General features: G+C 41.7%; 2 protein-coding genes across 17 annotated transcripts in view; one reads left to right on the plus strand and one right to left on the minus strand.

Annotated features, from left to right (window-relative positions):
• Positions 1-22,268, plus strand: part of KMT2C (lysine methyltransferase 2C) — a 283,231-nt gene extending 260,963 nt beyond the window's left edge. For 8 of the 11 annotated variants that reach the window (XM_061587631.1, XM_061587633.1, XM_061587640.1 and 5 more), the window contains 13 exons: positions 571-749; positions 861-997; positions 2,099-2,351; positions 2,860-2,999; positions 3,881-3,988; positions 5,296-6,415; positions 6,946-7,082; positions 9,388-9,530; positions 9,801-9,969; positions 11,308-11,424; positions 12,122-12,195; positions 12,543-12,651; positions 20,320-22,268. In XM_061587631.1, coding sequence (XP_061443615.1) covers positions 571-749; positions 861-997; positions 2,099-2,351; positions 2,860-2,999; positions 3,881-3,988; positions 5,296-6,415; positions 6,946-7,082; positions 9,388-9,530; positions 9,801-9,969; positions 11,308-11,424; positions 12,122-12,195; positions 12,543-12,651; positions 20,320-20,412 — 2,779 coding nt within the window. In that variant the 3' untranslated portion in view covers positions 20,413-22,268. The remainder of the gene's footprint in view (positions 1-570; positions 750-860; positions 998-2,098; positions 2,352-2,859; positions 3,000-3,880; positions 3,989-5,295; positions 6,416-6,945; positions 7,083-9,387; positions 9,531-9,800; positions 9,970-11,307; positions 11,425-12,121; positions 12,196-12,542; positions 12,652-20,319) is intronic. The other 3 variants (XM_061587632.1, XM_061587641.1, XM_061587635.1) reach the window with 1 other exon arrangement.
• A 134-nt stretch (positions 22,269-22,402) lies between these two features.
• The window catches only part of GALNT11 (polypeptide N-acetylgalactosaminyltransferase 11), a 52,677-nt gene continuing 49,461 nt past the window's right edge, over positions 22,403-25,618 (minus strand). For all 6 annotated transcript variants that reach the window (XM_061587643.1, XM_061587644.1, XM_061587649.1 and 3 more), the window contains one exon: positions 22,403-24,294. In XM_061587643.1, coding sequence (XP_061443627.1) covers positions 24,163-24,294 — 132 coding nt within the window. In that variant the 3' untranslated portion in view covers positions 22,403-24,162. The remainder of the gene's footprint in view (positions 24,295-25,618) is intronic.

A 25,618-nucleotide genomic window follows, 5' to 3' on the forward strand; every position in this document is an offset into this window, starting at 1 on the left:
TGTTGTTTCAGACAGAAGGCATGTCTAATCCAACATCCTGTTTCTCACAATGGCCAACCACATGCCTGTGGGAAGTAATAGCCCTCTCCTGTGGATAAAACTTGCTGCCTCTGAACCTGGAGACAGTATGTAGCCTTCATGACTAGCATAGCCTCAGACTTTAAAATTGTTTTTAAAAAGTTCAGCTAGGTGGCGGCCTGTTTGAGAGGAGCCTTTTCCCCTATCTTATATTGGGAGGAATCTTTATATTTTTCCCCATTGTGCATATAACCCTGCAGCTGTAGAATTGTAGTGCCTTACAAGCATAAGTAGTATTATTCAAATAGAACAGCTGAAGTACTTGAACCCAAGAGTAATGAATTTCTGATATGAAAGGCTTCAATGTGATGTTTGTTGACATCATTTTTAAGGTATTTTGTTGTGAAAAGATTTGGCATATTTTATCTTTTAACAGAATGACATTTCCTTCAAATTGCTGTCACCTTCGTGATACCCAGCACTCCCATTTCCACATTACACATCTACATGTGAACAGCGTTTCCAACACTTCTCTTTAATTTTCCCTCCCAGGGCTCAGGATCCTTGTGGTGATAGGGACACTCCTGACAGCTTTGTTCCTTCTTCCTCTCCTGAGAGTGTAATGGGCATGGAAATAAGTAGGTATCCTGATCTGTCAGCAGTAAAGGAAGAGATGCCAGAACCTGTTCCATCCCCCATCATTCCAATCCTACCTGCCAGTACTGGAAAGGGTAATGCTAAAATATATTCTAAATGTATTACCTGTTTTCTCCACCTGTATTTTCATGCACCTCAATTGCATGTATGTTTAATTAATTTCTTCTCTCTCCCTTGAAATGAAGGTTCAGAAGCAAAACGGAATTGTATCAAAATGGAGCCTGGTTCTGGCTTCATTGGTTCTCAGCTTGGGCCTTCCCAAAATGGTCCAAAATCCGGCCTTGTATCCATAGCAATTACTTTACATCCCACAGCTGCAGAGGTAAGGGAAATTCCACTGAGTAGCATGTAAACTGTGGACAATATTATTTCCTGTAGAAGTAATGGCTATTTTCTTTGTGTTGCAATAAAACACTTGTATTTTCAGTGCTGTTTCTTTATATTGTAGGACTATGCTGAAATACTATCCACAAAATGTTTTAGCAAAAGAGACGTTTTCAGATCGTGTAGGGTTTTTTTCACAAATCCCAATCTTGTGTGCTATTTTCATGTGCTCTTTGCAGCTGCTACTTTCCTTGATCTGTAGGCTTTTTGCAGGGCTGTGGAGTTGGAGTCATGGAGTCGGAGTCGGAAGCAATTTTGGGTGGAGTCGGAGTCAGTAGAAATGTACTGACTCCGGCTTCAAAATAAATTTTGGTTGACAAATTTTTTAAAATATAAATTCAAAGTGTCAAAGAAGCTTCCCATGAAGTCAGCTGTAGTTGAGCATTTCACCATAAGATGGAAAACATTTTGTGTGTCAGTGTATGACACAGGACCCAGATGAAGACAAATGCTGTGATGCCAAGATCAGCGCATATTCAGGCAGCGATAAAAATGCTCCTACGAGAGCTTCCAATTTAAAAAGACATTTACAGCCCTTTCCAGGGCTGTTGGAAGCAATTTTGGGTGGAGTTGGAGTCAGACAGTAGAAAAATAGAGGAGTTGGAGTTGGAGTCGAAGGTTTGGCGTACCGACTCCACAGCCCTGGCTTTTTGATGCCCTTTTAAAAACAAAACAAAACAAAACAGGCTTCTTACTAATGTAGTCTCAACCAATCAGGGCTCATGTAGTTAGTGGGTTGATGTCACGTCATCAGGCAGTTAGTCAGATTTGCCATGTAGCAATGTCATGAAGCTGAACTGAAATGAATCCAGGAAGCATTGCTCTCAGTTTGAATAGGCTTCCTGATGGTGCCATTCTGAGTTCAATATTCGTCCTGTTTTATAGCCCTCACATCCCAATCACTGAAACTGGGTGAGTGCATTCTGGGGAATGGGGAGGTTGTTTTGCAAAGCATACACTTCAGCTTAGTCCTGTTTAATTATCTGATTAACAAAAGAGATGATATGCTCATGGATTTTTTTTCCTTTTTCCATTCTAGAATATTGGTAGTGTGATGGCTGCATTTTCCAATCTTCTGCATGTCAGAATTCCAAACAGTTATGAAGTTAGCAATGCGCCGGATATTCCATCCTCAATGGGAATGATGAACACTCATAGAGTAAATGTAGCCTTTGAGTATAAACAGCACTTATTACTTCATGGTCCTCAGGCAGGCACGGTAGGCCCTCCTGGACTAACAGGGCCTTATGGACTCAAACAACATAATATGCCATTTCCCCCAAATGGTAATGGTGAGTCAGCATATATAATTTTTTTGGCTTTGTTACTGATAGTGATTTTTTTTCAAAAACTTGGCACTGAAGACTTGAACCTTGAGGTGAGAAAATAAGTGTGTGCTTCATTTTTCTGTATCATTGTCAATAACATGAATCATGTTCTGGAGAGAGTAACACAAGGCCGCACTTGTAAAAGATTGTGCAGAAGGGTTATTCCATGTCCAGGGGGAAATACTGTCAATTACTTTGTCATATTCAGTTGCAATGTAAAAATGTAAGTAGAAGCACTAGAAAAAAAGGGTTGTAGAAAGTGGAAAGTCAAAATAGGTTTTTGGTGGTGGAAGGTATGTTGCTGTTGTGCATCAGTTGCTGGGAAAATGATCCTCTGCAACGAGTGAAGGGGAAAGTAAGAGAAATATTTGGGGAGGGGACACACATGCACATCCCATATTGCTTCTTCCACTGAAATAATACACATTCTATTAAAAATGGTACTTTATAACAAATTTGTGTTATTGTTAAGTTTTAGCAGGCTATAAGGCACACAGTCCAAATGTCGCAGATGGTTCAGTGCTGAGGCCACAATGGTGTTCTCATTGTAAAGTTGTAGTTCTGGGCAGTGGAGTACGGAAACCTTTCAAAGATCTACCTTTCTTGAAACAGGTATTACAGTAAAAGTGACATCCATTTGTTTTTGCTTTACTGTTTTTGCTTTAAAAGTTTAAGCCACAAAATAGGGGATCAGGTATACCTTGCATTGTATAACTAATTATTACTGCACTGGATTACTGTTTTTGGAGGGTGAAGGAATTCAGTAGAGATTTCTCTTTCATTAACAAGTAGTCTCTGACAATTCAGAAATAACTTGAGAAGCCATTGCAAAGTAATGATGATTTATCTGTTTAACTAGAAGAAAGTTTGTCATTTTTTTTAAAAAAATCTTGCTGTCATTTTATTTCTGCTGTATTTTTGGCTGTAGAAAAATGAACATTCCTAGGGATTCTCTGGCCTGTGAACAAATACCAGTATTCCAAAGTAGAAATTTCAGTAGTTGGCATGCCTCCATCCTATCATCACCAGTCAATTTAATTTTGCTTGAAATTATTTTCACTACCAGGTAGTTCTGTACAATCAAAATGTTATTGTGAGCATGTACCACTAAGGCAACATGCCAGCATTTCCTGCTAAGATTAGATTCTGCCCTTTTGCCTCATTCATAGTGAAAGGGCTGTATGAATATTTTGTTGTTGTGTTATACATTCCTATGTGCAATGTGAACCATTTTTTGTCAAGAAAGCAAATCTGTTTCATTATTTTACATTTATGAAATTAGCAAACTTCTAAACATATTGACATTGTTAACATGCTGATAGTGAGTGCTTTTTATAATCCACTCTAAATAGGCATTGGTCTCTAAGGTTTTAATACTTACACAACAAAAGTTTCCTACAAGTAATGGAGAGCTTGGTTTTTGTATCACTGGTCTGTAGTACAATGAAATTGCCTGAAGTATGTTTTTACACTCTTCGGCTTTTTATTTCCAGGATTCCAGAGAGAAGTCTGAAAGAATGGAGAAAGACATTGTCTTCTGTAGCAACAACTGCTTTGTTCTTTATTCAGCATCCATGCAAGCAAAAAATTCAGAAAGCAAGGTAAATACATAGCAATTATCAGTGTTGCAGCTTTAATAAAGCACCCAATAAATATTAATTGAAATATTTTTAAAAAAATTCTGAAGCTGGATGAAATACTGTATTTATTAAAAATTGTTTGCAAGATCCATCTCCAATGTAAATAGTTATTTTAATGTTAGCTAACTCTAGAGAACTTCATTAGTATCTGTTCCCAAATTTTCAGCTTTGTTGCAGTAGAGAACACCATTTACCAAGAGTTTCTCTTTTGCTCACATCATTTGAAGCAGAAGGTGGCACATGCAACAGATATTTCCAGTGCATTCTAGCCAGTGTTCAGTGACATTATGTCTGCATGATATGCTCAGAACATTTGGTACAATCTGAGTCTTATATTGGGTGGTGTTTAAGACTTCATTTTCAGGTTATGTCCCATTTTCAGGTTATGGTGTATCAATAGCTCATTAACTTTGTCACATTCTGTTCAGGCATCATAAGCAACTTAACTTTGTTGTTAAAACTCTGCTTAAAATTACAATCTGGAGTGCCTGCCTATGAATAAATTTGCTTTTAAGTGGGCTAGTATATCATTGCATATATCAAGCCATCAGACTTACCTGCAAGTAAATCAGTCTCAAGCATATAAATTCCTACATGTCTTCTAGATATTTATGGTTGATAGTAGGGATAATGGTTTACCATGCTGCCTGGGAGGACATAGTATCAGCAGGATAAACAGGTTTTCTCTGCAAGTAAAATAGGATGCTGCCGACGTTGAGGGCTGCTTCATGCATTGTGTGCTGGGCAATAGTATGTGGAAGCATAGGTGGCAAGTGCATACACTAGTCCATTCCCCCACCATATGTATGTCATTTCCACTTTGTACCTGCTCTAAAAGATACATTGTTGGAATCCCTTTGGACTCATATGTTCTGTGAAATGTTCCACCGTAGAGATTTTATGCACGCTTTTCAAAACTACAAATCCTGTTGGTTCCTCTCTTTAGAAACCATTTCCAATTCCATTTCTTTAAAACTGCATTAAGAAGTTCACATTCTGGACTGGTTTATTGGAGTGAAGTTACTGCTGTCGAATTGTTTCTTAGTACCATAATAAGTTCATATTAATTATTATTATTATTATTTATTACATTTGTATATTGCTCCATAGCCGAAGCTCTCTGGGCGGTTTACAACAATTAAAACCATTAAAAACAAATATACAATTTTAAAAACACGTGCTAAAGTCTTCTTATGTGTGTCTTACCTGAAAAAAATGTTGTCCAAACACTTGAGACCATAGTTAATTGCTTTCTGCTTATTTCTCAGGAATCAATTCCTTCCTTACCACAGTTTCCAATGAAGGAGGCACCCCCAAAAGCATTCCATCAATATAACAACAATGTCTCTATGTTAGATGTTCACTGCCTACCTCAGCTACAGGAAAAGGTTTCTCCGCCTTCCTCGCCCCTTATCACCTTCCCTCCTGCTTTTGAAGCAGCTAGAGTGGAGCCAAAACCAGATGAGCTTAAGGTAACAGTGAAGTTAAAACCCCGCCTGAGAACTATACCGAATGGTCTTGATGACTGTAGACCAGTAAGTAAGAAATGGAAAGGAATGAAGTGGAAGAAATGGAACATACAGATTGTGGTTCCTAAAGGAACATTCAAACCTCCTTGTGATGAAGAGATAGACGAGTTCCTCAAAAAGCTGGGCACAACCATTAAACCTGATCTGGTACCCAAGGACTACCGAAAATGTTGTTTCTGTCATGAGGAGGGCGATGGTGTAACAGATGGACCAGCAAGACTTCTTAACCTTGATTTAGATCTTTGGGTCCATTTGAACTGTGCTCTTTGGTCTACTGAGGTCTATGAGACACAAGCTGGTGCCTTAATAAATGTGGAACTAGCCCTACGAAGGGGCTTGCAAATGAAATGCATGTTCTGTCACAAAATGGGCGCTACCAGCGGCTGTCACAGGTTAAGGTGCACCAATATTTATCACTTTACCTGTGCCATTAAAGCACAATGCATGTTTTTTAAAGACAAAACTATGCTTTGCCCTATGCACAAACCAAAGGGCGCTCACGAGCAAGAACTCAGCTATTTTGCAGTCTTCAGGCGGGTGTACGTCCAGCGTGATGAAGTCCGACAAATTGCCAGCATAGTACAACGGGGGGATCGTGAGCACACCTTTCGGGTGGGGAGCCTCATCTTCCACACCATTGGCCAGCTGCTGCCACACCAGATGCAGGCCTTCCATTCTTCAAAGGTGCTCTATCCTGTGGGTTACGAGGCCAGCCGGTTGTATTGGAGTACACGGTATGCCAACCACAGATGTCGCTACCTGTGCTCCATTGAAGAGAAGGATGGTCTTCCCCTCTTTGTGATCAGGATTATTGAACAAGGCCATGAAGATCTGGTTCTTTCTGATTCAACCCCTAAAGGTAACACAGAATCCTGTGAATGTCAGTTGAGTGTTATCTTCACTGTGGTCCTTCTAAGCGCCTGATGTGTATTTCATTGTTTACATTCATATGACATTTCCATATTCATTATTGAAGATATTATGCCTGTAACTTGTAAGTGCACTTCCCATAAGATAAATCTCCAATGCATAAATGATTTATCTGCAGCAAATTGTGAGTTCCCATGTCACTATCACTTGTGGTGATCTCATCCTATTTTGCCATGGGTGCATGCTGCAGGAATGCTCCACCATATACAACAAAATTAATTTGTGCTCATTGTATACGACAACATACAAGGTACACATGGCTTTCTATGCATAAGTGAAACTGGTGTAAAGGATTCATCTTGGGAGTGGTACAATCCTAAATGCACAATCTTCCCCTTGGTATTTTGGAGCAATCCTAGTACCACATACAAAGTAAATAAGACTTTTAAGTGAGCATATTACGATTATTTTTTCTCTTGTATTTATTTCATGGCTCACTGCAATTTTTATCCCATGCAGGTGTTTGGGATAAAATCCTAGAGCCTGTTGCTTCAGCAAGGAGGAGTTCTGAAATGCTCCAACTATTCCCTGCATATCTAAAGGGTGAAGACCTTTTTGGCTTGTCTGTCTCTGCAGTGGCTAGGATTGCTGAATCGGTAAGTGGCCATGTAACTGTACCAGGTTGGTTCTTGGTCTATTATTGTTTAGTATAGAGACCCAGTGCCTGCAGGAAGAAGGAGAACATCGCCACCCAGGGAAGGAGAGCCTGCTGTTGCTGCTGCTGTTGGAACACCACCTCCACCACCCTTCCCAGTGGGACTGCTGCCTGGCAGACGTGCCTCCTGCAGGACCAGGTCCCAGGTACCCAGCCAGCTGTGACTAATTTCCATCACCTGTCCCTCTTTGGAGGGATACATAAGCCGGCTGGCTGAGGTGGCCTGGGAGACCCAGTGCCTGCAGGAAGAAGGAGAACATCGCCACCCAGGGAAGGAGAGCCTGCTGTTGCTGCTGCTGTTGGAACACCACCTCCACCACCCTTCCCAGTGGGACTGCTGCCTGGCAGACGTGCCTCCTGCAGGACCAGGTCCCAGGTACCCAGCCAGCTGTGACTAATTTCCATCACCTGTCCCTCTTTGGAGGGATACATAAGCCGGCTGGCTGAGGTGGCCTGGGAGACCCAGTGCCTGCAGGAAGAAGGAGAACATCGCCACCCAGGGAAGGAGAGCCTGCTGTTGCTGCTGCTGTTGGAACACCACCTCCACCACCCTTCCCAGTGGGACTGCTGCCTGGCAGACGTGCCTCCTGCAGGACCAGGTCCCAGGTACCCAGCCAGCTGTGACTAATTTCCATCACCTGTCCCTCTTTGGAGGGATACATAAGCCGGCTGGCTGAGGTGGCCTGGGAGACCCAGTGCCTGCAGGAAGAAGGAGAACATCGCCACCCAGGGAAGGAGAGCCTGCTGTTGCTGCTGCTGTTGGAACACCACCTCCACCACCCTTCCCAGTGGGACTGCTGCCTGGCAGACGTGCCTCCTGCAGGACCAGGTCCCAGGTACCCAGCCAGCTGTGACTAATTTCCATCACCTGTCCCTCTTTGGAGGGATACATAAGCCGGCTGGCTGAGGTGGCCTGGGAGACCCAGTGCCTGCAGGAAGAAGGAGAACATCGCCACCCAGGGAAGGAGAGCCTGCTGTTGCTGCTGCTGTTGGAACACCACCTCCACCACCCTTCCCAGTGGGACTGCTGCCTGGCAGACGTGCCTCCTGCAGGACCAGGTCCCAGGTACCCAGCCAGCTGTGACTAATTTCCATCACCTGTCCCTCTTTGGAGGGATACATAAGCCGGCTGGCTGAGGTGGCCTGGGAGACCCAGTGCCTGCAGGAAGAAGGAGAACATCGCCACCCAGGGAAGGAGAGCCTGCTGTTGCTGCTGCTGTTGGAACACCACCTCCACCACCCTTCCCAGTGGGACTGCTGCCTGGCAGACGTGCCTCCTGCAGGACCAGGTCCCAGGTACCCAGCCAGCTGTGACTAATTTCCATCACCTGTCCCTCTTTGGAGGGATACATAAGCCGGCTGGCTGAGGTGGCCTGGGGTTTTGTCTTTTGTTTTGTTTTTGTTTTGCTGCTTTTTTTTTTTTTTCCTTTTGGGTGCTATTGGTTTTAGCTATGGGTGGGTTCGGTTTCGTTTTATATTGTAGTTCTTGGGTTTTTATGTAGTTTGTATGTTGTATTTTACTTTATCTTGTACGCCGCCTAGAGTGGCCGCTTGTGCGGCCAGATAGGCGGCCTAGAAATAAAATTTATTATTATTATTATTATTATTATAGTAGTAAATCAGTGAGTTTGTCTTACATATGGCAGTTTTTTATATGATGCTCATAACATATAACCACGCTCTTACCTAATGAAAACTTATGGCAATGTCTGGAGGAAGTTACAGTTCTGGGATTTAATGTAGCGTTGTAACTGTAGCATTAGAGTTTAGTCAGTGGGACATATCAAGCAATGCTTTTTTCCAAGGTTTTATGTTCCCTTTCTGATAGAGGTTTAGAAATAGGAAATTATGGTTGGTATGGGTCATTGTAAACTGCCTGCCTTCCTCCCCTTCCTGTGTCTCCAACAATAGTTACGTGAGTGAGTGTGTGTTTGATACTGATGACAGCATGGCTGGGCAGGTATGAGGATGTATAAGCAGATACTGCATGGGATGACTGAGTGAGTCTTGCAGGCAGGGGAAAGACAAGGCTGGCTTGTACAATCTATTTGGGGATCTGTGGACTTAAAAGCAGGAAGAAACAGGCAGTTTTGTCAAGCACTTGGATACATGCTTTGTATTTTGTATTTCATTTACCTGTAGAGAATAGCAGCTATTCCAACTCTTAATGCTGTTCTTTAATAAGAGAACATTTATTTAGCTGTTCTGCAGCTGCATTGACATGTGACTCCTTGGTGTATTTACAGCTTCCTGGGGTTGAGGCTTGTGAACGTTACAACTTCCGATATGGCCGAAACCCCCTCATGGAACTCCCTCTTGCCATCAACCCCACAGGCTGTGCCCGCTCTGAGCCGAAAATGAGCAGCCATGTCAAGAGGTTTGTGTTAAGGTATTTTCTTTTAAATTCACATAGTACAGCCCAGGGTTTATAGGCTGCGTAGGATACCTGTGCTTCTGTGTGCTGCTTACAAACCCTGTTGTTGTTGGCTGTGTATGTGCATGTCGGAGCCAGGGCAGCTGCTTTGTTGTCTCGACTAGCTGGCTTTGAATGTCTGTCTGTCTTTGAGGAGTGTTTTTTTTAACTCTAAATGCCATAAATTTCAGAGAGATCTTCAGTTTTTCTTCTTTGTCTCTTCTGTTATATAACCCATTACTACAGGCCTCATACTTTAAATAGCACCAGCACTTCAAAGTCATTTCAGAGCACAGTTACAGGAGAACTGAATGCACCTTACAGTAAACAGTTTGTTCATTCAAAGTCCTCTCAATACCGAAAAATGAAGACTGAATGGAAATCCAATGTCTATTTGGCACGCTCACGTATTCAGGTCAGTTACAACTTTGTTTTGCAAGGCATTTACTCTTAAAGTTTTGCCGCTGTCTCTTCCAGTCAATTCTGAAAACAATATGAACCATGGGGCTGACTCAAATTAAATCAGGCTCATCATATGTGGCATGGCATGCTCTGGACTTGTTCTGTACTGAGATAAGGGGAATGGTCTGTGGGTGAGAGGAGCTAGTAACGGCTTTGTTGCCATGGACTGATCATTACCTGGTCACATTTGACCTTCAGGCTTCCTGTAATATTTGTGGTGGTGGAGGTCCAATTTTAATGGCCTACTCCCAGAGGCTAATGAACCCAGATGTTTTTCTAATATCTTTGGGGAAATTTCATGCAGTTTGAGCTGGCAGTTCTGATGAGGCCCTGGTCTCTGCTTGGAATATGGGGGTGACTCAGGCCATCAATATGATCACTCCCAAATTTCCTTGGCTAAGTTGTTGAACCATGTTAGCTCCTTGGTATTCTGAGGAACTGAAGACAATGAAGCAATCGGGTTGCCTACTAGAGCATAAATAGCACAAGACTCATTGGAAACACCACCAAACACAGTTGAGATCCCATCTTTGGGGCTTACTCTATAGTGGACATGGCAGCAAAGAAGTTTTACTTCTCTGCTGCAATCAGGTCTACCACAGTCTCATCATGTAAAGCTGTTTTGGGTAGCAAAGGGCCTTATTTTTGTATAGCCCTCAGCGGCCTGTTGTGTCCAATTTGCAGATAAAATCATGCACAACGGCACTGAATTGGATGCCATCATTTTGACAGAGCCAAAGATGGATGTAACCAGGACACTATCTAGTCATATTATTGTAACTTGCTTATGCAGCCTGAGGATATAGGCAAGCTGGTTGGGGAACAGAGACTTGCGTTGTTCTCTGACTCTTTGTGCATTTTGGATAATTAAATCAACTAGGATGAAATTGCAAACATGGACCTCAGAGGAGGTGAATGCCTCCCTGAGGTGTGTATGATCCTTGCTGTCTTTAAGAAGGTGAGGCCCCTGTGATATGTCATAACTATTACCAGGTTTCCAATAATTCAAAGACTACCTAGTAGCACCTGTTGAATAAATATTGGAAAGCTATTTTTCCCTTGCTTAGTCTGCAATCTAAACACACTTAAATGGGAGTAAGCCCCATTGCACACAGAGGGGCTTACTTCTGAGTAAAGATACATAGGACTGCACTCTGAGTTTTCTAAAAAGCATTAGTTCTGTCATTTAGGTTTTTGTACCCTAATGGTATTCCACACCAACATAATGGTCAAGTTTATTTGCCTCTGGTCCTTCAATATTCCTAAACAATCCCTATCATTGTCTTTGTAGGGCCTGGGCTTATATGCTGCTAGAGACATTGAAAAGCACACCATGGTCATTGAATATATTGGAACCATCATCCGCAATGAGGTAGCCAACAGGAAAGAGAAGCTTTATGAATCTCAGGTATTATATAAGACTATTTAACCTGTTTCAAGCACTCATGTAAGATAGCAAAAAAGTGTGGGTTCTTGTGCAGAAGAAACAGAGCTACAGAGATGTGAATGCTGACATGTATGAATGGAATACATCTTAATCTTGTTGAGTGATTAGAGTCTGGATGTGAAGTAATCAGAACTGTGTCATGTCCTTTTGACTGTCAAGATCATCTGGTATTGGTGGAGAATTCTGAAATATTAACAAATTGCGCTTCACAGATAGCATGTTGAAGTGTAACAATGTGTTCTTATGAATTGAGATCTGGGCCTACACACACAGTTTGCTACTGAAATGTGAATTTTTCTGTGCAACACAGATGCTGCGTATGCATCAACAATCCACAGCAACATCCCTGTCTCACTATCATTCAGTGACTGTAGGTACAGGCTGTGAATGGATTTAGGGGTGTGTGTTTGGGCCTGTTTCTGAAGGGCCCTATAGGTTGCCTTTTCATTTCAATACATCTAATCACTAAATACTAGTACGAATGCTCTACTTCCTATGTTGAGTAAAAATATACACAAGTCTCCACTTCCTTAGTATGCCAGTGGATTGTGCCTAATTACTAATCTGAAAAAACACTTAGAACTGTGTGTCACTCCTTTATTTGAATGACAGACTCTTTGTGCAGGTTTGACAGCATTTTCTGTTTCCCTCCCCTCAGAATCGCGGAGTGTACATGTTCCGCATTGACAATGATCATGTCATTGATGCCACATTGACAGGAGGTCCTGCAAGGTGGGTGGCTCTGCCTGAGAGGAATGGTGATTTCATTTTTGAAAGTCAGCCTTTGTTGGCTCTTTGCTGAGCTTCCACTGTAGAAGTGTTCTTGCACAATTGCCTTCAAACTAAGTTGGCCCATTCAGCCTTCGTACTTTTAGTAAAATATAAAGCTGCCTTATTTATTCACTGTAACCTTGATTTGTGCTCTTAAAGATGTGTAGCTATAGAAACTATAACACTTTTAGAAATTTGTTTTCCGCTAGGCAAAGGTCAGAGGTTGTATATATTTTACAGTAAAATCAGTTTGCATCCTCCACATTTTAAAGCAAATGCTTAGATCTCTTCTATTCTTTTTCCTATAGGTATATTAACCATTCCTGTGCACCAAACTGTGTGGCTGAGGTAGTAACCTTTGAAAGGGGACATAAGATCATCATCAGCTCTAGCAGGAGAATCCAGAAGGGAGAAGAGGTAGGATTTTATGGCTTCTGATACTGCTTTAATCTTTATTTGTAGAGTATGTTCAGTTTCTTCTCTGCAAATTCCTAGTTGGTCAAAGATGCACTAACATTCGCTTTTTACAAGGCTTCTCTGATTTCCTTTTTCTGTTTTCTGTCGACTGGACAGTCTTCGTAACTTGCATTTGTTTCCATGCACATCTCAGCGTTTTAGGCAATCTCGTAGGAGCCACTCTAAAGAATGTCTGTATTAAAGATTGTTTTATGCTGGAACACTGTTAAACAATTACCACTTCCCATCACCTAGGCTGCAATCCTGTACCCATGTACCTGGGTGTAAGTTCAATTGAACTCAAGGGGACTTCTGAGTATTATACAGGCATGAGAGGGGCTTGTATACTATAGCCAGCATGGATTTTTCACATTCCGCCATGTTAAATTGAAAATACCCCCTTTACCATTCTGCTGCTTCCCAAAAGCTCATCTCAAAGCAAAATATTACAAAACTTAAGAGTTCTGAACTCAGATACACTTGCTTAACAACCCTCTGCATTTTCATGGCAATACACAAAACACTCAAAAGAGAATCTAGAATTCAAATTGTAAAACGAGGGGGGAAATCTAGGCCCCTGTTGGAATTTTTCTGTCATTCGAGTTCTCATAATCTGTTGAAATTAATTAAAAATCAGCCATGTTCACAGAGTATATGTAATCCTGTTACTGACTTTGCCCCATATTCTGACCTTCATCTTCTGCAGTTTAAAAGTTAAAAATATGGCTGATTTTTAATTTAAGAAATTTAACATTGGAGTCTATGATAGTGCAGGCATGCTCAGTAAGACCAAACTGTCAGTGTTCTAAAAATCAGACTAACAGGTGTTTGGCTTGGTTACTCAGGGGGCCACACCCACATCAGACATTTATTCCACAAGGGTGGGGGACCTATTAAGTTGGTCTGCCCCCAGAGACGAATAGATCCGGCTGGTTTCCAAAGGGCTCTGGGGAGTTTCCCAGCTGATAGGGCTGGTGCTCCTGTCAAAACCCTCGTTGAACTATAGAAAATACAGAAATGACCGGGGCAGTTGACATGATTGCTCCTGAGTGCCCTCTCCTGTGTAGAGCTCGTAAGGCTCCATGGTATACCCCAGAGCTCAGAGTGATGAAACAATATAGGAGACAGCTTGAGTGCAGATGGAGACAAACTCCTGGTGGATGCAATTACATACTCGTAAGTGCCTATGGTAACCTGTATTTAGGGGCAGTGAGGGCAGCAAAAAAACCAATATTTTGCTGCCACTATCAAATCATCAATCTGCCGCCCAGCGGAGCTCTTCAGAATTGTCCAGGGGCTATTACACACTGGCCCCAAGGACATGGTAGAACCATCTAAGGCCCGCTGTAATGAATTTGCTAGGCACTGCCAGGATAAAATCTTTAGCATCCGCCAGGACTTAAGACTCCAGTGTTATAGCAGGTGAATCAAGCGAGGTATCCAGAGCACAGCCTTGTCCCAATTTCTTGGATGAGTTTCAGTTGGTACAGCTTGAGGTTGTTGACAAGGTGCTTGGACAGGTTCGTGCAACCACTTCTGTGCTGGATCCTTGTCCTTCTTGGCTAATAAAAGCTAGCAGGGATGGAACAGTCAGCTGGGCCAGGGAAGTGATTAATGTCTCTCTGCGAGAGGGGGTGGTCCCTGACTGCCTGAAAGAGGCGGTAGTGAGACCACTCCTGAAGAGACCCTCCCTACACCCAGAAAATCTCAGTAACTATAAGCCGGTAGCAAATGTTCCATTCCTCGGCAAGGTCCTTGTGGTGGCAGGCCAGCTCCAGACCCTCTTGGACGAGACCAATTATCTGGATCCATTTCAGTCTGGTTTCAGGCCTGGTTTTGGCATGGAAACAGCCTTGGTCGCCCTGTATGATGACCTCTGTCGGGAGAGAGACAGGGGGAGTGTGTTGATTCTCCTTGATCTCTCAACAGCTTTCGATACTGTCGACCATGGTATCCTTCTGGGAAGACTGGCTGAGCTGAGAGTGGGAGGGACTGCATGGCAGTGGTTTCACTCCTACTTGGTGGGTCGGCTCCAGAAGGTGGTGCTTGGGGAACATTGTTTGGCACCCTGGACTCTCCAGTATGGGGTTCTGCAGGGGTCAGTTCTGTCCCCCATGCTGTTCAACATCTACATGAAACCGTTGGGTGCGGTCATCTGGAGCTTTGGAGTGCGTTGCCATCAGTATACTGATGACACGCAGCTCTATTTCTCCTTTTCATCTTCTTCAGGTGAGGCTGTCAATGTGCTGAACCAGTGCCTGACTGAGACAATGGACTGGATGAGGGCTAATAAACTGAGGCTCAATCCAGACAAGACTGAGATCATAGAATCATAGAAGAGTCAGAAGGGGCCTACAAGGCCATCGAGTCCAACCCCCTGCTCAATGCAGGAATCCAAATCAAAGCATTCCTGATAGATGGCTGTCCAGCTGCCTCTAGAATGCCTCCAGTGATGCTGCTAGTGAGTGGTTCTTCTGACTGGATGGTGGATGTCCAACCTGTCCTGGATGGGGTTGCACTCCCCCTGAAGGAGCAGGTTAGTAGCTTGGGGGTTCTCCTAGAACCATCTCTGTCACTTGAGGCTCAGGTAGCCTCAGTGGCACTGAGTGCCTTCTATCAACTTCGGTTGGTGTCCCAGCTACGCCCCTATCCAGACAGGAATAACCTGGCTTTAGATGTCTATCCTCTGGAAACCTCCAAGTTAGATTACTGCAATGCACTCTACGTGGGGCTGCCTTTGAAGATGGTTCAGAAACTGCAGCTTGTGCAAAATGCAGCGGCCAGATTGGTAACAGGGACCAGATGGTTCAAAAATATAAAACCGATTCTGGCCCACTTGCATTGGTTGCCTGTATGTTTCTGAGCTCGATTCAGGGTGCTGGTTTTAACCTATAAAGCCTTGCATGGCTTAGGACCACAATACTTGATAGAATGCCTCTCCTGACACGAACCCACCCGTACACTACGCTCAACATCCAAGGCCCTCCTCTGGGTGCCTACTCTGAAGTAAGGTGGTAATCTGGCAACAAGGGAGAGGGCCTTCTCAGTGGTGGCCCCCAAATTATGGAATGATCTCCCTGACAAGGTGTACCTGTTACCTTTTCGGCGCCAGATCAAGACTTTCTTCTTCTCCCAGGCATTTTAGCATGTGTTTTTAAATTGCTTTTTAAGAATGTGTTTTTAAATTTGTATGTTTGTTTTTAATGTTTTTAATTGTTGTAAACTGCTCAGAAAGCTTCAGCTATGGGGCGGTATACAAATGCAATAAATAAATAAATAAAATTAAACAGTCATGGCTTCCCCTAAAGAATCCTGGGAGGTATAATTTGTGAAGAGTGCTGAGAGTTGTTAGGAGACTATTCCCGACAGAGCTCCAGTGGCCAGAGTAGTTTAACAATCAGCCCCTCTTCCCAGAGAAATCTGGTGATTGTAGCTCTGTGAGGGGATTAGGGGTCTCCTCTCAATCCCCTTCACAAACTACACTTCCCAGGATTCTTTGGGGGAAACCATGACTGTTTAAATTGGAGATGTCAAGTGTGGATATGGCTAGGGACAGCCTTTGGGTGGGAGACTACATATGTCTCCTGTAGAATAAAAAGGTGGGGGAAACTCTGAAAAATATTGATACTGTTAACAATATTTTCCTTTGCAAAAAGTGCTTTCCCTCTGTCCAGTGCCCACCCACCCAATCTCCTCCCCTTCCCCACTCCCCTTCCCCACTCCCCTTCCCTCCTCTCCATCCCCCAGGTAAGTTTCACCTATCCTAAGCATGATTGCACAGGAGTAAATCTCAGTGAACTCAATAAGCATGCAAATGATCAAACCTGCCTTTCCTTTCCCTCTCCCCTCCCTCCTTGCCCTCCCTTCCTTTCCCTCTCCTCTCTCCTCCCCTCCTCCTCCCTTTCCCTCTCCTCTCTCCTCCCCTCCTCCTCCCTTCTGCCTCTCCTCCCCTTCTTCCTCCTCCTCTGCCCACTCCATCCCTCCCCTTCCCCCGTGGGCAGTTTCACCTATCCTAGGCATGATTGCACAGGAGTAAATCCCATTGAACTCAATAAGTGTGCAAATGATCAATCAATTCTCAGCAAATTTGCACAGGATCCCATTTCTTACCTGCTGGATTAAAAAGCAGAGACATTCACTAATAGGCAAAAAAAGCCTTGCAGTTTAAGAATGAAACTATAACCAACAGATATTTCTGTCAAACTTTTAAAAGCAGGGAAATTGGGCAGCTATATTGAATGCATCAGGGGAGCAGGGAGCCTGACTTCCTCTCTGAGATGCTATACTGCCCTAAGATTTTTTAAAATGCAAACACAATTGGGGTTGGTCTTTCACAGTCCAATCCACTTCTTGTGTAGCTTGGAAGAATTTGGCAGCATGGGCTTCTGAGCATATGGTGAGTGGTGGCAACACCTGCAATCAGGACTGCATCTCCCAAGATGGAGAATTCATGTATGTTTTTGTATGTTTGTTGGTGTTCTTACTTTGCTTCTTTCCTGTGTTGCTACTGTTTCTACAGAGAATCTAATCTAGAAAATTATATTTCTCTCATTATTCATCCCAGAAATCTGTGTCAAATTTATTTTCATTAATTTCAAAACCTTTTTATTGGTTAATGTCATATGATGGTGAAGACAGCCTTTTGTGTTTCAAACTGGAGATTATGTTCTATTTGTATTTTGGGTGCATTAACAATTGAATCTGAAACTGCAGTTTGATGTAAAATTAGACTGATTACAATATGTTGCTATTTAAGCAATGAATCTAACTGTTGCAAAAAGAAACTTGGCCTGCCCAGGATGGATGTGTTCAGCCTGCTATGCTTAAACCACTCCACTTAAGGAAGGGTGGGATGATCAATTAAAAACATAGAGCACACCTAGAATTTTGTTATTATTTCACCTCACACTGTTTTATTTTGTGCAAACTGACACACTCATGTCCATTGGAAACTATTCTGCAGAATAGTCAGTGCCATTATTACACAATTGTTTTTGGAGTTTTTTTTAGTGTAAATTATGCAAAGAGTTGCTGTACTTCACAGAAACAAAAGCAAAACAAAATAATTTACTATAGGAAACTTCACTAAAATTGCAAAGTAAATCAAACATATTTAAAGTCACTATCTGAACTATATCACCTGTTTTAATATTGTTGCTTCCTCCCTGCTAAAACAAGATCAGCACAGCACGTCTTGTTTCTGTTATACGGGCTGATTGCAGGTATTGCCACCACTCACCACATGCTCAGAGGCACATGTTAGCAAATTCTTCCAAGCTACACAGGAAGTGGATTGGACTGTGAAAGACTAACCCAACTTGTGTTTGCATTTTGACAAATTTGTAGGGCAGTACAATATCTCAGAGAGGAGGTCAGGTCTCCTGCTCCCTAGTGCATTTACTATAGGTGCCCAATTTCCCTGCTTTTTAATGTTTGATAGAAATATCTGTTGGCTATAGGTACATTCTTAAACTGCAAGGGTTTTTTGCCTATTAGTGATACATGTATAGGATTGCACTGTCAGTGCAATAAATACCCATCTCTAATTTTGTACACTGAAAGAAAGCTAAATAGGTTATTGGAAAATTACTTTTTAAGAAATTATATAATTCTGGTATAATTATTTTGGATCCATTCAAATGTGCACAGTAACGTTATAGAGCAGTGGTTCCCAATGTTTATGAGTACAGGACAGTCTTTTTAAGCTCAAAATATTTTGTGACACCCTCCCCCACACTAATTGTAATGTTAGCCTCTGTTAATTGAAAAAATGGTGTGTGACAAAATCACATCTCCAAATCCATTTCCATTAAAAACTCCCTGCAGACAGGGAGATGTTGCTTTCTTAATGCAAAGGTCCAATCAAATTGGCAACCCCCTCCCCCCCACACACACATAGTCTGAAGATGTACAGTCCAGTCTCCCAACACCAGTGGGTTACAGTGTTGGACTAAGATTCAGGTTCAAATCCCAACCCAGCTATGAAGCCCACTGTGTGATCTTGGGCCAGACACAGTCTGTCACCCTGACCTATCTCGCAGGGTTGGTGTAAGGATAAAAAGGGGGGGACTATGTGCAGTAGGACTTGAGCAACTTGGAGGAAAGGTGGGATATAAATGCAATAAAAATTAAATAAATACATTTCAGCTGCAATATGTGGACCCCAGCCTCACCCAACCTACTGACCTTTTTCATAATAATAATAACAATAATAATAAAGAAGCAGCAGTGTAGTCATGGAGGGGATGCTAGATTGTGAAGACCAAAAGGGTAGATAGATTGAGGAGTTGCTTTTAGGCTGTGGGATGATCATCAGAACCTATTACTTGGTTAGCGTGCACTTGGGAAATGAGAGTGGAACAGAAGACATCAGCACACACACAGAAACACACCTGCCTCTCCTGCAAGCATTTGGGCATGTAGGAGGTGGGAAGCCCTCAACTGACACAGCATCTTGGAGAGATGGGTGGGTGGAGTATAGGTGAAAGAAAGGGGGTATGCTGGCATACACATTTAGCCTCAGAGATGGGGGGCAAGCAAGTCCTGGGCTTCGTCACTGCTCCTTGGCTCCATCTGGGCTAAAGGTGAGATCTGGGCGGCCTCGCAAATAATATTTTTTAAAAGGAAATGGCAGTGACTCAGGAGCCAAGATAGGCAGGCTGGTAGGCAGGAAAGAGGAAAGCAGCCTTTCCTTGCCTCCTTCTTTCTTTTTGCTACACAAAAAGCCATCTCTCGTACTGAATAAGGGCGTCATCAGCAGTGGCAATATGAGATGGGAGGCGGTGATAGCAATCCCCTCTTCTTCCCAGTAGCTCCGCCCTCAGCCTCCTTTGGCATTTGCCATGTGTTTTATAGGCAGATGCCTGCCCTCAGCATGCCTGAAAGATGCTCTGGCGCTTCAGCAAAAGTCCTCCCCTCTCATTTGAAGCACGGGGGAGGTGTTGTCTGCAGCGGCAGTGGGGAGCAGACAGTGTAGAGGGAGTGAAGACTTTTTTAAAAAAAATAATAAATAATTTCTTTACTGTTCGTGGCCCCCTCTGGATTACTTTGCAGCCCACCTGGAGGTTGCGGACCCAAGGTTGGGAACCACTGTCAGAGTTCTCATGTAGGGATTGTACTGCCTATTTCATCAGGTGGGGGCTGTTTGCTCCCTTTTTGGAAAGTTACCTTGATGGAGACAGAGAAGGCTTTTCAGATGGATGCTTCCTAACACCTGAGGGATATATACTTCCCATGTGAACATTCTTGCAGCTCAATCAGCTTGATTATGTGCAATATTTGCAGCAACAAGAACACTTGCATATACAAATTCTTATCCCAACAAACTAGTTAGGCTGGTTTAGGAAATACTTTCCCCATTTATTTGAGTAAGTATCACCTAAACTGATCCTTAATCTCTGAAGTCCACAACATTCTTTCAGGTTGCTCAGCCATTATCAGTTTGGTATCCACCACTATATTAATTCCAGAGGGCTGAGCTATACCGCCATAGGTACAATTCACCTTGCAAAAAGTTGCTTTTCCCATATCAATGTCAGTAACTTAAAACCCAACAATATATGATGAAATTGTATCAATAGTTCTTCATTTTGCAGATGTCAACCCTAACTGACAATTCCTTACTTTCAGCTCTGTTATGACTATAAGTTTGATTTTGAAGATGACCAGCACAAGATTCCATGTCACTGTGGAGCTGTAAACTGCCGAAAATGGATGAACTAGATGCATTCCTTGCTGTCTCCAGGGGTTGCTTGTCCCAAGGAAGAAGTGATTTTGATTTTATTGATTTTGTGGGATGGGGGGTTGGGGTGTGTGAAAACAATCACTTCTGTAAATTGTATTCTACTCCAGTGTGAATCAAGCTGGCAGAATATGGAGTTTTTGCCTGACATCCCAGGTGCACAGAGGTGAAACTGATCTCCAAACCAGTCCAGCACTTTTGATTTTATGAACTCATAAGGAGAAATTGTTGAACTTGGGCAGAGAAGCTATGGCTGACCCACAAAAGGGCAGTGGGGCATCAATGAATGTAGACTGAAATCACCAGCGAAAGGGAGACATCCAAAGTGCTGGCCACAGCCTTACTTATTAAAGGGGCAGGCCCTCTAAATACAGAAAAATAAATAAATAAAAGTAGACACCACTGAACAAGGAATGTACTGAAATGACTTCCTTAGGGATAGAGCTAAGGGAAAAATAACTTGCACTAAAATACATTTAAAATACTTGATTCCATGAGTCAGTTTATTGTAGTTTTTGATTTCTGTAAAATAAGAGAAACTTTTTGTATTTATTATTGAAATAAGTGAATGAAGCTATTTTTAAAAGGAAAGGTTAGAAGCCAAGCTGCTGCTGTTACCTGCAGAACTAACAAACCCTGTTACTTTGTACAAAAGTGTAAATATTTTGAGGAAAAAAGTACAGTATAAAAAATAGTAATTGACCAAATGCTACCAGACTTTGCAGCAGTTCGGGTGCTTATTATAAAATGTTGATAGGGATGTTACAATATGATCTTGTGTATTAAACATGCCATTATGATTGTTATGGAATAACCAAAATCTCAATTTAAAGAGAGGTTTTACTTTATTTTTTTAATCTTTAAAGCAGGCTCAACTGTGCTCTATTAATAACTTTTTTAAGTAACTGTTAAGACTGGTAGAGAGCATGTATATTACAACTATGACTTTTGTAGATGTCTGAGGAAATTTAGACTGATGGATTTATTTTATTTGTATTATATTGTTACATCCCTATTTCTTAAATCAGGTTTTTTGTGCTTAGGATTTGTGATAACTGTGAATAACTGCTAAAACCACCCCAAATAGAGGCTGAACATTGATTTTCTTTTCCAGCAAAAAGTAGCGGAGATTTACATGAACTGTTCAGCTTACACTAAAATCATGTAATGAAAATAGAAATGTGTAGTGAGAGCATAAGTCTAATACAATAGCTGCCTTCTTTAAAAATAAAAACAAGGAAAAAATTAGTTGTAATTGTGCTTTCAGCTGCAGGACTCTGGCAATAGGGTTTTGGAAAATGTAATTTAAAAATGTGTTTGTATGGATTGTTTTGTTTACATTTCTTTAAAAAAAATAAACACTGTTTGTGTTTGCTTGTAGAAACCTAATCAACATTTTGAACCAGGTTAGTTTTTTTATTTTGTACTTTAAATTCTGGTACTGACACTTCACAGTCTAAATATTAAAAAAATGAAGTTTTTTGTGTGCACAGCGAAAGTGGACTGTAAAACTGTTGATATATTCAGTGATACAGCTCTGAACTTGTAATGTATATGGCATGATGTATTTTTATCTTACAGAATAAATCAATTGTATATATTTTTCTCTTGATAAATAGCTGTATGAAATTTGTTTCTCAAATATTTTTCTTCTCTTGTACAATATTCCAACATCCTACCAGTATTTGTCCTACAGGTTTTTTCTGTTCTGTATAATAGTTACCTAATGTTGGCAAAAATGAATTTTTGAAGTATACAGAGTGTTATGGGCTTTCAAATTTGTGGAAACAGATTTAGAAGATCAGCATTTACAAATAAAATATTTTACATCTATAAATGCCGCCTTTAAATTTTCATTTGGAAATGCTTATTGTTTATATCAGAATGCAGTACATTATAACTAGCACTGGACTACCACAGCAAGATGGAAGCAGACATAATAATACAAAAATAAACAATCACAGACCATACTTGCTTTGTATAACAGTTTTAGACTAGGACTCTTCACCTTGACTCCAGCCTAAAAAATATTTCCCAAAGCCATGGTTTAATTGCTGAGAGGTAAATAGACTAGACCAGATCAACAGCAGATGAAGTTGGAAGAATGCCACAGAGATAGTACATATAAAATAATATGAGTACTTTCCAAGCACTTCCCAGACTATTGATGGTACATGGTGTATGACTGATATACACACTCTAGCTACTATGCATGTGAACAACTCCACATAATTTTCTATTACTCTGGATATCCAACTGTCCACAGTCTGATATAACCTACTCCATTTTTTATAACTGAGACAGAGTAAAAATTAGGACAAATTCACATGTTAGAACCATCACACAAAGTCTTCTTTTCTTATGAACACAGTGCAACTTCCTGTAATGTCTTCTGGTATGAATCAATTCATGTGGGCTGCCCTCCACTTCCCCTGGTAAGAGCTTTCTTCCACATACATGTGGATCTGCTGACTTCATTGAAATTAAAAGGGCAGCACATGCTCAGAAGTGCTTATAGTGTACTGTGCTATGGGCTGGGGACTTTGGCTGTTAAGGTAGATAACCATAAAAGGCAACAACCTTTTAAAGAAAGACATGTAGCATATGCTAGCTTGTATGTGTTAGGTAGCATACAATCCATTAATCTGTAGAAAATAAACTTTATACCCAATTAAAACATAAGACATTCTCAGTACGGGTAATTCTTTTCTTTGGACATGGTCACAAACCTCCTGTCTGATTTTCAAGAGGGAAACAGAAAATGTTTCTAATACCATCAACTACATTTTGTGCTGAATGTACTGATTACACAAAATTTGCAATTCATGCTTTCAGCCCAAAGGAAGAAATTAAAACTACTCACAGGTTTTTATAGAAATTAATACATCTTGCACCTTCATAATCAAATCTGTTGATCTCTTCACTCAGTAACTGACTATAACAGACTATCATAATGAATAAAGTAGCATACTTGCTTTTAAAATGCCAGTTTAATATTGGCGGCATCCAAAGATGTGCAAGCAGAAAGGCACTTCTGCTCCTACAAGTCAGCTCCTCCTCCAGTTGTTCCCTACTGCTGCAGCCCCACACCCATTCCAAGGGCTTTCTAAGGATTCCCCAACCCTCCGGAAAGGCTTTTTGGGGTACAGGGTGTTAAAGTGGGGAGAAGGAGGCAAGAAAGCCCCACTGCATGAGGGCTTCCGCTTCATAATCTTGGTCATCAAAATTAAATTTGTAATAATTTTATTTTAAATGCTGCAGGACAAATGAGATAAAATGGTAACTACATAGCATGTTAATATTAACAAATTAAAATTAAATACACAGATTACTAAAAATTAATATTCTTTTTCCAGATCACTTAAAATAATCTATCCATTCTCCCAAATGAAAACACGTAGTTCCATGATACTTGTGCAAGAAATACTGGCAAGACATGGTAGTCTTCTGAACACTAGAAAATATTCAGTTCAATTTCTTCACTAATTAAATTACAATGTTCTAATTGTTTAGAATGCTTCCATATGCCAGCGAACACCAAAAAACTTACATTAATTGCACTTCTACTTGTGTAAAGAGACTGAAATGTGGCTGCCACAATTTCTACTCCACTTGCTTCCAATAGCTTCTCACACTGTCATTAAAAGTATTTTCATTACTTTTCCGGTATCAGAAATAGCAGAGGTTGCAGGGCCTACAAGCTCAGCTATGGGCTACTGGGGATATGTCATTCAGCTCTCCAAACGCCATTGCTGAGGGAGGGAGCCATCACAAATTGCCATGGTCACGTATCCTTTGAGGCTAAGCGGATCGACTACCTTCATGCACTGCCCAACAGACACCTGATACAGTCGATTGTTTTTCTGGAGAGAGAAAAGTATCAAGCAACAGTTGAGGTAAAACAGCTCAAAATCTTGTTCTATATGAGAATATTCTTCCTGTTGGGATGACAAGAAGAGCTGACCTTACTAGGGCACTTGAGTAAAAATTTAAGTTCCCATTCTGCCTTTAAAATGTTACCCTGACTCAACCTCTGCTTGTTCGCATTGTTCTTCAACCTTGGGTCCCCAGATGTTGTTGGACTACAACTCCCATCAACTCCAGCCAGTTTAGCCAGTGGCCAAGGATGATGGGAGTTGTAATCCAACAACATCTGGGAACTCAAGGCTGAAAAACAATCATCTAGAAACAGGAACTCCTAACTATTCAACTGATTTCTCCATCAGATCAAATAGTTATTAGGCACTAATGTTTGAAGCCTGATTCTGAGATTATCTGTTGGGATCAGTTCTATTAGCCAAAACTAGGCACTCCAAGATAGGGAGGTTTGAAACATTATAGTACATTACCACTGGAGCCAAATGCAGAATGAGATGAGTGACCCCTTGAAGTTTGCCCCATGGGATACTGATATAGGTTAGCCTTCCTGAACCTGGTACCTTCCATATATTTTGGACTTCAACTCTCATCATCCCTGACCATTGACTATCCTGGCTGTGGCTCATGGGAGGTGTAGTTCAAAGTATTTGAAGGGGAAGGCTGACGTAGGTAATTTAATTCCTCAAAGCTGACTTTCATTTCAAATAACCAGGCATGGTATTTAAAAAACACATTTTAAAAAAGCAATGCTTTCCCGCACCCATCCCATTGAGTCTTAATATTTTGCGAGCATAATTTCCCCCCATCTTGATAAGTGCATAATAGTCCTTCCATTTAACAATAAATGCTTTTGCTTCCATAAACATAACCACTGTAAAATAATCCAAGTAACAAAATAAATATACCATGCAGAATATACTACTGCTGCTTACATTCCCAGATGTAGGCTGATTATGCCCACACTGAGAGTGTGTGTAGAGCCACACTCTACACACCTGAGAGCTCAAGAGTTTCAGCTCTCAGTGTTGCACCCAAGGCTACACAAGCAGAGTTCCACTCACACAAGGGGATTTCTCCTTCCTCTCTCCTTCCCACATGTCCCCAAAATGTGTTCCAGAGAAATCCTGTGGAACACATTTTGAGGATGTGGAATAGGGCTGCAGGGGAGAGAAGGGGGGAAGTTCCATTGTGCAAGGGAACAGCAGCATTTGATACAACCCACAGAGATGACCTAACTGTGTTTGGCAGGCTGCCCTGCTGCAGACATGTCCCCAATGTGTAGATAATGTTGGGGAGGGGCCAACAAGT

This window comes from Rhineura floridana, chromosome 10 (assembly GCF_030035675.1).
Source record: "Rhineura floridana isolate rRhiFlo1 chromosome 10, rRhiFlo1.hap2, whole genome shotgun sequence".
NCBI lineage: Eukaryota > Metazoa > Chordata > Lepidosauria > Squamata > Rhineuridae > Rhineura > Rhineura floridana.